The sequence below is a fragment of the Hippoglossus stenolepis genome, chromosome 8, assembly GCF_022539355.2.
Source record: "Hippoglossus stenolepis isolate QCI-W04-F060 chromosome 8, HSTE1.2, whole genome shotgun sequence".
Taxonomy (NCBI): domain Eukaryota; kingdom Metazoa; phylum Chordata; class Actinopteri; order Pleuronectiformes; family Pleuronectidae; genus Hippoglossus; species Hippoglossus stenolepis.
In genome coordinates, this window is record NC_061490.1 from 23,938,666 (window position 1) to 23,951,148 (window position 12,483).

At 42.0% G+C, this 12,483-nt stretch overlaps 1 protein-coding gene across 2 annotated transcripts; it reads left to right on the plus strand.

Moving 5' to 3' along the window:
* LOC118114039 (ubiquitin-conjugating enzyme E2 E1) lies at positions 1-9,706 on the plus strand. 2 transcript variants are annotated; one of them, XM_035164231.1, is made up of 6 exons: positions 1-156; positions 2,467-2,650; positions 3,305-3,355; positions 7,210-7,342; positions 8,440-8,587; positions 9,439-9,706. In XM_035164231.1, the coding sequence occupies exons 2-6, from the start codon at positions 2,496-2,498 to the stop codon at positions 9,534-9,536; spliced, it is 585 nt and encodes a 194-aa protein (XP_035020122.1). In that variant the 5' UTR covers positions 1-156; positions 2,467-2,495; the 3' UTR covers positions 9,537-9,706. The 2 variants fall into 2 exon arrangements, with proteins under 2 accessions (XP_035020122.1, XP_035020121.1); XM_035164230.1 differs by lacking the exon at positions 1-156 and adding an exon at positions 238-390.
* The last annotated feature ends 2,777 nt before the right edge of the window (positions 9,707-12,483 follow it).

Sequence of the window (12,483 nt, forward strand, 5' to 3'; positions counted from 1 at the left end):
ATTGGACATTTGAAACCGAGCCGGACCCGGTATCACCTCCAGACGGGGACCGGTGCTGCTCCGCCGCTGCAGCCGCGGGAGGCTACTTCCGTTCCGCAGAGGGCGACAGGCAGCAGCCAGCGAGACTGTGGCGGAGCTCCAGACACAATAGACGGGGTAAGTTGCACTAGACAGGGGGGGATACGCGGTGGTTCGCTGGGGGTTGGCCCGCGGAGGACGAGCGGGCCCCCGGGGGTCCGTGCGTGTCTCCGGCCGAACTCCTCGGTTCGTTCGTGGGGTTTTTTTTTTAAAAAAAGACGAGGAAACAAACAAACACGGTGCTGAGTTGGTGGCACGGAAAACGGGCTCCGGCTATGTGCTGGCGCGGAGTGTTCCCCGGCCGCTCTGTGTGTATGTATGTGTGTGTGTTTGTGCGTGTGATAGACGGGTTTAATGTTTCCGTGTCGCCCTCAGATTTAAAGATGTCTTTCATTTATTTTTAAACGCACACCACCACCGCACCGAGTCCCGCAACCAGGACGACCGACCCCCGCGCTCATTCCACCCCGTCGTCGGCCCCACTTGATGGGGATGCTTAGCAAAGCAGGTTCCCCCAGCTGCGCTACTCCAAGAAGTAGCCACATCCCTGAAGTCGTCGGGCCCGTGTGTGTGTGTGTGTGTGGGGAGTTGAGGAGGGGGGGGGGTTAGCATCGTGTACCCCGGGCTTCACCCCCACGATGACGCCAACACTGACCCCGTTACGTTTATTAGTATTTAATAAATAACCTGGCAGCGTTAGCGTGAGCTGAGCTGGTGGTTGCCCGAGCTGTTAGCTAGCTCGGCGGCTAAAGGCTGCTCGTTCACCGTCACGCAAACGTTAGCTAGAACAGCTTTGTTAGCGCCCCCCCCCCCCTCATTTACAGTTAACCAGGGGATTAATTTACCAGGTTAGATTTCAATTAAGACTTAAAGTGTAAATATGTCAAACAACAACATGTCCATCGTTCATGTGCTCGAGTTAAAGAGCAGATGTCTGAGGCTGGAATCACAAGAAGACCTTTAAATTCACTTCAATCATGATAAACATTAAAAAGCCCCAAATTATGATAATTCCCTTATTATCCCCTCATCACTATGATGGGGGTGAGGTGTTGAGTCCACAAAACACTTCTGGAGTTTCAGGGGGTTAAACGGCGTTGGAACCGAATCCAAAACAACTGAAGTCAACGGTGACCAATGATTCAAACGTTAAAAAACAACATAAAATAAACGATTCTGCTCCTGTGATGTCATCCAAGCGTCTTTTACATCATACGACGTCTTTTACATCGTGTCATTAGCCTGAACGTCCTCTGTGATCCACGCGTGAACCCGAAGATAACAGCGGACGTTCAAATTGAAAACATGGAGTAAATGAAGCTGTTTTCGAGAATTTTTCATTTTTTAGGTGAACTATCCCTTTAAACTTTAAATACCTCACAGAATAAACTTTACTTCCCGTTTACTGACCAAAGTTTGACAGATAATAATCACCCGTGAGGGAAGAAGCAGCCTAAAGTTACGTAACAACAACATGAGTTTATTGAGGTTACGTATTTTTGGCACGCTTTTTCCAGTGTTGAACAATAATTCCCCCCCGAAAATGAAGTCGTTGATTATCGAGCGTGAGTCGAAGAAGCTGCAGAAGGATCGTCTGATTATATCAAAACTTCAAATCAAATTTAGTCATCGTGGTTTGCATCTTCATTATTGAGTATTGCTCTCGACCAATCACAAGTCGGTCTCGGCTGTCAATCATGAGCTTTAGCCCTGTTTTTATAGAACCAAATAACAGATTAAAACCAAATTTACCAGGAAACATTAGAACTTGAACAAAACTACGAAAAACTTGTTTGACGTGTAGGTTGACTTTTTTTAAATTTGCTCTATGTCCCATCCACTGACATGGAGGAGGCTGGGTTGATGACCTACACTGAGGGCTAGATGCTGATGCTGCAGTTTCGGGGGCTGTCCTGTCATTAATCTTTAGTGTTTGATTGAATAAACCCCCAAATAAATGGGGGCGTGAGAGAGAGAGATTTTCCTAAACCCCCCCCTCTCCGTACTAACAGTATGAATAACAAATAACCAACTGTCGTGTTCAGCACCGAGACATCCAGAGTATCTTGGAATTTAAAGTGATCTGTGGGAAGAGTGGGTGTAAATTCCTACATCAAGAATAGAAAGACTGCGATATCCACCACAGAGGGGGGGGGTGTTCGCCAATAGGATGCCCAGAATTGTACAAAGCAAAATGAATGTTTGATGCTTTTAACTTCGTGAAATAAAGAGTCAGAGTGAAATAACGTTTAAAGGAAGATTTGTGTGAATAGTGAAAGCAACACATCGGCTCCATGCCACTCGGAGGACAGGTTAGCGTCTCCTCCCTTTTCTGCTGTACAGTGACGCAGGGAGCTGATTTCTGCCCTGGTTGGTTTCTGGCCTCAGGTTCCGGCTCTTCTTCAATCCAAACCGGTATGTCGGATGAGGATTCCCGTGCCAGCACCAGCTCTTCCTCATCACCACCTTCCTCCAGCCAAACCAGACAGAGGGACACGCCTTGTAAGAAGAAACGGGAGAGCAAAGCCAGCATGAGCAAGACCTCCAAGCTGCTTTCCACCAGCGCCAAGAGGTACAAAATATGAAACCGCAGATTGTGCAAAGGTTGTTAAATCAGTTATTATTCTAATGTAGCTCACGATCAGTCCCCTGATATTGTTCTCATCTCGTTACTCGTCTGGTAATAAGTTGTCATTTCTCTTGGGGCAGAACGGCAAATGACAAGAAATTACTTTTAACAATAACAAAAAAACAAATACAGATGCACTTTGTTGCAGCTGGAAATAGGATTTATGAGCATTTAATAGTAAATTACAGTAATAGTTCCAGTTCCTCCCCCTTGCATCATCATCACTCAGGAGTCACACAGGGACACATCAGTCCAGATGAGGAGCACATGTCCACTTGCTCATAGAAAGCAGCATCATGGACCATAACGTACTTAGTCACAAGATGTGCTGTGTTTGCAGTAAATGACACAAGGCTTCCCCTTTTTCTCTCTTCTGGAAAAACAAGAGAACACTTCTCACCGTCCAGGTCCTTTAGTGAGTCACTTTCACAATCATGGTTCAGACAGTGGCCGAGAGGAACAGGCTCCTAAACCAAGTGATTCAAGTTGTTAATCACATTCTCTTAGTAACTCCCTGAAGTTTCATTATTTCCTCTTTTTCTTCATCGATGTTGTGATTCTCCAGAGACTGATTTTTTATTTTATTTCCCTGTGCAGGATTCAGAAAGAGCTGGCTGACATTACACTGGACCCTCCGCCGAACTGCAGGTGAGCTCCACTCTCTGCTTTGAGTCTTTTTCTGTTCAGTGGTGTACTCGGCAAAACCCTGATCCCCATATTCTTCTCCAGATACCAATTTCTATAAAGCCTATTGATACTTGTCCAGTATATTAGAGTATTTTTCGCTTGTATTCATATATATATACTGACAAGTGAATAAAGACGGCAGTATTTCCTATTTGATAAATTAGGAACTTCTAAACTATCCTGTTTAAAATATTGTAGAGCCTCGAAAACTTGTCATGTGCACAGGACATTTTTCCACAGTAAAATTGTAAGTGCTCTCTTGTGGAAAACTATCATGTCATTAGTGTCCTTTAGTCCTTTTCTGTGTGACCAGTGATTATGTGATAAACTAAAATTAGCTGATAATAACAACCACTTTAATATGGGCCGTGCTGCTAAACCAGTTGTCATGTAACTACACATTTTACTGTAATTTTAGGCGCCGATGTTCATGCACCGAAATTATATTAAGCACTCCTCCAAATATGAAGTATAAATAGTTCAGTTGCAATTTTGTCTTGACAAAAACAAAAAAATGTTTGGTGGACTGGTCCAGGATTGAGGTGCAATGCAAACACTTGTGTGCTGCCAACTTTTTATTGACGGGACTACAATATTTCCTCTTCTAATCAATTCAGTGCAAGTGAATTATCATGTACAATAAAAACTATAATAGCATTTAACCACGTTTTTTTTTTTTTTAACAATAAGGACATGGTTAGGGTTATGCTTTTATTTTTAAATATTCGGATGTTCAGGACAAAACAAGAAACAATCTGGATTCAGGGGAAATTGTAATGGGAAGTTGTCACTAGTTTCGGAAATCTAAACACAGAATCAAGTAATTGGGAACCTAATCAGATAATTAAACATCTGCTGCCCTGTATTCATACGGTGTTTAACACACGGAGTTAAGTATTAAGTGGGATTGACCTTTTCTGCAGCTGCACGTTAGGGTTGTGTGCACGACTATCCTTTTTAAAAGTGGATGGTCTGGACTCAGAGCTCCCTCCTGCAGTGGCCAGGGGGAAATCAGTGAAGCCCTTTCTGCTTCAGGCGGCTGTTCTGCAGCAGAGTCTGACCTCTGACCTCCCACAGAAAAAAAAAAGGAGTCTCTCATCAGGGCTCAGTAGATCAAACAAGCAACCTCAGGCCACAGAGCAGCTACACAAGTGAACAGCGTCTGGATAGTTTCTGCTGAAAGACAAAGAAAGTGGTGTTTACTCACAGTCACAGCCTTAGAACCACACTGTTCCTGCTTTGAATCTCTGATGTTACTGCTGCTGCTGCTTTTCTCTACATTTCATCTCATGTATACAAAAAGAACAGCTTCTCATGCTAAGTCTGTGTGGGGAGAAATTGAAGTTGAATTTCATTTTGTTCTCTCCACCTGGCGCCCCACAGGCAAACCAGCCTACATTTGAAAGTTGTTATGAAATCAAGCTGTTAGTTTGCTGCGGGGAAGCACCTGGAACTGACAGATTCTTAAGTTCACCGCAGAGCAAAACAGAAGTTTCAGGAGGTACTTAAAATAATTTCATTGCTCAGACAACAACAGACTTGAGTATCTTTCAAAATATATTCAACACACATATTTATTGATGACTTCCTGTGCACAGTCCTTACATACGCTAGCTAAACAGTGAAATGTCCCTGAATACAGAGTAAGACATTTTAAAAGCCTTTTTAAATTGAGAATTTTCAGTGAGAGAGAAAGTGATTTGTGTCTCATGGGTGGAATCATAGAAAGTCACTGTAACTACAGCCACCTCCTCAGCAGAGATAATTAATTCACTAAGTTTTATATGAAAATTAATCCATCTGGTTTAATTAAAAACATTTATTTGAGCTTCTGAACTACACTGAGCTATGAAAGTGCTTCTCCTCAAAACTCTTAAAGTTCAACATTACAGCTGTTTCACTGTTGAAAACATGTCGGTGCAGATATAATAATGTCCGTCTGCTGAGAAACCTCAGGAAAACGTTTCATCTCGCTGATGTACATCAAACAACATTCATCCCCCGTGATATCAAAGTAAAATGGTTCCTTTATCCTTCAACGTCTGATGGTAAACGCAGATAAAGTGAAAGTTTTCATCTGTCACATTTCCACTCGTATCTTTCATCACTCGGTTAATTAACACAAGCTGAGTTCTCCGGATTGATTTCCTGCGTCGTAGCTGGAACCGAAACTCTGCCAAAGATCTGTGTTAACGTTGATCAAAAATGCACAGCAGTGAGCAACATCTACCCCCCCACCACCCCCAAGAGTTTTGGATCAATACTATTATATCTTGTACTCATGACCCCCCGAGGGGCTCGAGACCACATGTGCTGCATGTGAGGGGGTAAAGGCCGGGCAGCTTTGAGGGGAAATCAATACAGATTACAGATCATGACACACAGACACATCGCTGGGGATTCGCTTTGAACTGAAGCATCTTCTGAATGATGCACGAGGGAAAATCAACTTTCACCGCCGCACATTTAGAAGGAAAATATACTGAAGCTGTTTTAGAAATTCACTTGTTTCTTTATTTTATATCCAAATTATATATTTTTAAATTCTAATCCAACCAAAACATTCACTTGGATCTTAAGATGAAATAGTTTTGTCTTAGTGGTATTCAGGTCAAAGGTCTCTCTGAAATCACAAAGTATGTTTTTGGTCATAACTCAGGAATAAATCTGTTTATGGTTAATTTCCAGACAAATGTCTAAGTGGGTAAAAGTTGATGAAGTGATATTTATAGTCAGCTGCACCTTACTGTCTGTAGAGCTCCTCCAGAAATCAATCAGCAAGCGTTCTTACAAGTGTGAGCACATCCCACCCATTCTCACCTCGTTGCACCAGTGACCCGTGGTTTTAAGAATCAATTTGAACATTTTATTCCTTAAATCTGTCCCTTACCTCCTCGTCCCTTGTACCCCTGCTCATACACTTTGATCTGCGAGAGCTGTTGTTCTCTGTACCCGGGGGAAAGACTGGAGAAAAGACTTCTACTGTCTACAACTGTGGAATAACTTCCCTTTGTCAATCACACACCACCTCAGTGTTCATTTTTATAAAAGGACTTTTAATTGGATGTTTTGTCCACAACTTTAATTAAATTGCACAATTTATTTTCAGTTTTTTATGTCTGTGATGCACTTTGTAAACCTGTTTTGTAAAAGTGCTATACTGATAACGTGTTTATCATTGAACACCAGGACTTGGGACTAGAAGGGAGGAGATCATCACCGTATTTCTTGCAACATGTCTTGTTGGAAATGTTGCAAACGGCATCTCCTCCTCCTGCGGCTGAATGAAGTGTTACTTTTAGTGGTATTTCCCTGAAATGACACGTCGGGCTGATGATGAACGGAAGTCGTATTTATAGACTCTTAAGTTTAACTCCTGCTGAAGAAAGAAACTACAAAACACACACACACACACACTCCAGTAAGCACATGAGAACATGGATGACTGTAGTTCTCACTGTTGTGCTCACTGCATTGATTTGGACGTTGATGTAGATTCAGTTGTTTTTATGTAAAGAAACAGCTGCTCATAATCCACATTAACATATTGTCACACTTCCTCATCGTTTCGGTGTTGTCTTTTTCTACTCTTGTCTTTGCCCCTGAAAATGATGAGGCTGCATTTGCATTTCTGTCTTTTTGTGGCGGAGACGACGACAAACACAGAATCTATAAAATCAAAATCGGTGATCTCACAGTGACCTTTTCAGATCCTGTGTAGGTTGTGGATTCAGCCACAGGGAACAACAATAACGATCCTGTAAAGATGTTCGCAATCATCCAGTGGTTGAGTGTTTGTGTTTCACTCTCTGCAGTGCTGGCCCCAAAGGAGACAACATCTATGAGTGGAGGTCGACCATCCTGGGACCACCGGGCTCCGTGTACGAGGGAGGCGTCTTCTTCCTGGACATCGCCTTCACACCTGACTACCCGTTCAAACCCCCCAAGGTACTGACGTTGATACCACACGTCTTTTAGCCTTTAACCCACACAAACAACTCAATGGCAAAGTGCTGTGTGTGTCCAGTGGCAGATTCACGAGTTTGAAGGTTTATCTCACGAGTAAGAGTTTCCGACTCCGAAACATAATAAATACAACACGTCAATGATTCGTACGATGTCCCTATCAAACCTTAATGACAAAGAAATGTTACAACAGTTTAAATATCAATAAAAAGTAAACTCAAATGCAACCAAATAGAACTTGAATGAACGTAAAATATGAGTAAAAATCACATATCTTCTGCATTTTGTATTCTGTCAAATAAAAGTTCCCATCTCAGTCAACCTGGTTAACGGTACCAATATGCCTGTGATATAATTGGTTGACCAGTAATAGAGCTGGGCTGTTTTAATAATATCAAGAGGCAGAGGCAATGAAACCCTGATGGTAAAAACTGGTTTATCCACTTGAATCACAAAACAAATGTAATAAAGTAAAAGATATCAGACAATCTGGAAAATAAAAGGACGCGCAGCACAATATTTATTGTATTGTGGCTTTTCATTCTGCTGTTTGTATTTGAGTCGAACTCTCTGCTCTTGAACATGTTTCATATCTGCTCTTGTGTGAATGGAAAGTTTGGTTTATGGTGGAAACCACAGCAGGAAATAACCTCGTGAAGTGAAAGGATGAGAGATGAGATTTAGAAAACGCTCATACGCAGGTTTTCCGGCCACTTGTTTGTTCCAAAAATGTCATTGTCACCGTTGCATCAGTGCGTTTTCTGCATTACGTGATTTTTATTTCATAGTCTCCAGAAATTATTTTGACAAGATGGGGTTTCCTGGCATGTTGAAGTTCCTCTGTTCAACCACCAGAGGGCTTGTTTTCCTCCTGCAGACGACAAAGGGAGATAAATCATTGACTTCAGGTTTAATTCTGAAGATAACAAAGTTCTACAATGTTAACGAGTCCACACTTAATTACTAATGAAACACAAACTTAAATATTAAACATTAAAAACTCTTCTTTAACTTCTACAAAGGTTCATTTGAACATCATCTGTACGCGTGAGATTTACACACGGTTCTCGTTGTTGCAGGTGACATTTCGCACGAGGATCTATCACTGCAACATCAACAGTCAGGGGGTGATCTGCCTGGACATCCTGAAGGACAACTGGAGCCCCGCCCTCACCATCTCCAAGGTGCTGCTGTCCATCTGCTCCCTGCTCACAGACTGTAACCCAGGTGAGGACAGAACGCAAAGACGGACACGTCAACAAGTTGTTGATCGGTCCAGGTGTTATATTTAAATCACCACACAGAGTTTGTGTTCTGCAGAAATTCAGACTCAGGAAGCAGAGTCCTTTTTAGTTGGCTTCAAAACTCACCTCTTCGCAGCCTGAAATATTAATATAGATGAAGTTACATGTTCAGACTGAGTTTCAGTTTCAGGGATTTGATATGAATCATCTTTCTCTATAAATGGCACGGAAACAGCATGTCCAGGATTTTATAGAAGAAGTTTATGCTGCTATATTTTATCGCTGCGGGCTCCTTGACAGGAAATCCAACGTCATCGGGACGACGTCCTGTTGTAGTTTAGAAATGTCCTGAGCTCATATGAATGAGAGCCACCAGGGAGTCTCTGCATGTCTCGAGCCATTTGGAGTCGAAAACATAACGTAGAACTCAGCTGCTGATTTGTTCTGACACCTCCAGTGATCGTCTGATTCTGCTCATGTACGACTAGTTTGTAAACATCTCCGTCCTTAAAAGACAAACTGAAACTGTTCAGTTATGGTCGTGGAACCGGTGCTAAAATATCCTCGGCCCATCTTGTGCACGTAAAACTAATCTTTGTGAAGCAATTTGTAATGGCTGCTTTTAACGATGCTTTATAAAGTAATATGTTTATAAAAGAGAAAAGTGTCAGTAAAAAGCACCAGACAAAACCCAAACTGTCTGAAGAGGAAAGTGTAAATTCACGAGACTTCATTTATTCGACCTTAAAGGTTTTTGTTCGTTTGACTTTGTTCTAATTTTAACGTCGTGTGGAAAAATGAAAAGTGATTTTATTGAATTCTTTTTCCATTCAGCTGATCCCCTGGTGGGAAGCATTGCCACCCAGTACACGACTAACAGAGCGGAACATGACCGAACAGCCAAACAGTGGACAAAGCGATACGCCACATAAACCCACAGAGGACGGCGGCGGCCGGCGGCGGGAGGAGGAGGAGGGGTGGTCTGTGTTGGGGGGGTTATTTCTATCTCAGATTTTTAGTACTTTATTGTCTGGTATATTTTTTGCTTCCTGATTAAGTTATCTCCGCAAATATGGTAATAAAGGAACACAATGGAAAGGAAGTCTTGTCCGTTTCTTTTTTTGTTTTTACATTGTTAATTAAAGAGTGGATCTAAATGTGGTCATATTAGCTTTAACCGCTAAATGTCATGCTCGGAACATGGGACCACATTTCTAATTGATGACTATTCTAATGTTTTTGTTATTGATTTTGAGTATATTTAATCATCCGATGACACTTTAATCCACATATTTAGCATTTGTATTCAGTACAGTTTGCAGTTTTGTGATATAGGTGTGTGTTAATGTTCAACTCATAAGGGGAAGCTAAACAGATGAGACACGATGATAGAACAGTTTCCTGCTGATAAACAAACCAACCAACAGGGTGAAGACATGAACCCGTCGGTGGAAGAAACAACATGAACTGTCTGAAAATAATAAACCGGTTGAATCCCATGCAGGGAGTTTGTCTTAATCTAGTGATATCGAGTGATTGTCGTATTCATCATCTGGGATCTTCGGGCGTCACCTATCAGATCAGGAACATGAAGTCTGTGTTTCAGAGTTCAGCTCTTTAAATACTTGTGAGATCACGGCTGACGTGGTCCCGATGATCTTTTGTCCTGCCAAAGACTCAACGATTCCTCAGAGGCCTGAACTCCGGCCGCTCGGCTGAGTCTGGGAAACAAACACACTCTCACTCTGGGTAAATGTTAGTAGAACACACTTCTATTTTTTTTTTTGACAGACAAAAAGTATTTCTGGCTCTAGTTTGACTTCACTAATCTCCCTTCAAATCGACCTCCTCATAAAGGAACGAGCTTTTTAGAAAAGCAGCAGCGTTAAGATTTCACTAATCTCCACTAATCAAAACACAGCTGGTGTCGTACACGTGCAGCAGCACTTGACTCATCCGATTTTTTTTTTTAGGTCAGCAGGTTTCGATGTGAATCATTCACATTCAAATCACAGCCCTGTAGTTTAATCAGTGAGATTTATGAGACAGCGACAGAGAGGAGTAAACATGTGTGACCTCTGCAGGGAGTCGCCAAAATCAAAGGTCGAGGATATCACCCTCTACGACGGATCGAGGAATTCTTTATCACTTTCTTTTACACGACTTGATTTAAATTAAGAGGAATGTTTGGCCTCGACATGGTTTCCAGTTTCATGAGAGGGATTCCAGTTCCTGCTCTGACCCTGGAACTTGTCCTGGTCCAAACAGTGACAACCTCCCACCTGTTGTTTCAACACATTCACTAATAATTCAACGAATGCTGTTTGTTTTTATTCTGTGTCCTCTTTAACTATTGAACTGTGAGGTCAAATCCTTAGCTTTTTTTTAAATCTCAATGAGATAAACAACTTGCACAACCATTTTTCATGCGTCAAAAAATATGGGAACATGTGATTCAACACGTGTCTCATGTTGCCGAGGTGTCATGTTTTAATTTGATTGTCTAACCGTGAAATAGCTGTGGATGTCGTGGTTGGTTTGGTTTGTTGGAAAGGATGAAGCAACGTGAGGAGCAGAGAGCCGTCTGCGAACGAGACATTTAGAGAGAGAGGGAAAAACCCGTCAACACGATATCGTCTGAATTTCACCTCCTGAAGAGGAAACTGACGAGAAACAAAAGAGCCCACGAGAAAAGGCTTCAAAAACACGAGAATGCAACAGTTTGATTCTGTCAGTGAGTCGTAGGTTTGATGCAAGAGAGGGTTTGGCAAACAAATATGAAACTTTGCATCTTTTACGACCGTTTGTTCCTTTTGTTTTTCTGTTCAACCCTTAACTTGTCTCATGTTCGTCTTCTGAAGTCACTGAACTGCCGCTCGGTTTCTGAAAAAGTTGTTTCTATTTGTTTTATGTCTGTCAAACGTGTCAAACACGTCAAACGTGACGCGGAGCCACAGGCCAACCCCACCTGTCATCGACTGGGAGCATCACAAGTATATCTAACTTACACCGAGCAGGCACGAGTGCCAAGAACATAGTGTTCTCCCCTCATGCGATATGAGCTGCAACTTATCCTTAAAATAGGTCAGAGTGGGAAGGAAGGTAGGTGGATTTAACCACACGTCCAAACGGGGAACGTTTCCTCAGACCTGAGGATTTAATCACTTTATTTCATAATATATAGATTACACTGATATAAATATATATTTCAATCAATCATGTTTCCGTTGGAATATGTACAATAGATTTTGGGCAGCTAGTTAGTCCATCATATTACAGTACTGAACACTTTATCAAGTAAGTATGTTTACATTTGAGTTAAAATTCAATCCAGGTTTGTTTTTTCCCCCTGAACAACTTCACTTTTGTCTCTTTTCAGCTGCAGATATATGCAATATTTGATCAGTAGGGAAGATTTGGGGGATTTCCATGATTCTTGAGAAAATGACAATATGAAATTTCACTTCTCTCAGAATTGTAGAAAGAGGACTTGTGTTATTTGCAGATTATTGTCAGCATCTCCGCTGCAAGTCGTGTGTTTCCGTGTAGATCAAGAGCCAAGATGAGCAACATGTACAATCCCACACGGCCAATGAAGTCAGCTCGAGAGAGTCTGATGGAAAAATGCACATGTGTGTCTGCAGCCAAAGATAACAGTCTATCATCGGCTCTGTGTGTTAACCCGCCCAAATCAACTGATGCAAGTGACGGTTAGTTAGTGATGCTTTTCAGACATGCCCTTGTTACAGGGTTTTAAAAACTCGTATCACTATTTCCTTTTCTTCTTGTTTGACGGATGTGTTAACACATTACTGACACGGGGGGATCGTTGTGGGCTGTAGGTCGAGGTAAAGTGGGTCGTCCACTAACCACAAGGTC

Bases quoted from the DNA above. Each gene is read 5' to 3' on its own strand.
- LOC118114039 (XM_035164230.1), top strand. From the start codon at position 354: ATGTGCTGGCGCGGAGTGTTCCCCGGCCGCTCTGTGT. The intron at 391-2,466 runs GTATGTATGTGT...TTCTGGCCTCAG, and splicing joins GTTCCCCGGCCGCTCTGTGT to GTTCCGGCTCTTCTTCAATC. The intron at 2,651-3,304 runs GTACAAAATATG...TTCCCTGTGCAG, and splicing joins CTTTCCACCAGCGCCAAGAG to GATTCAGAAAGAGCTGGCTG.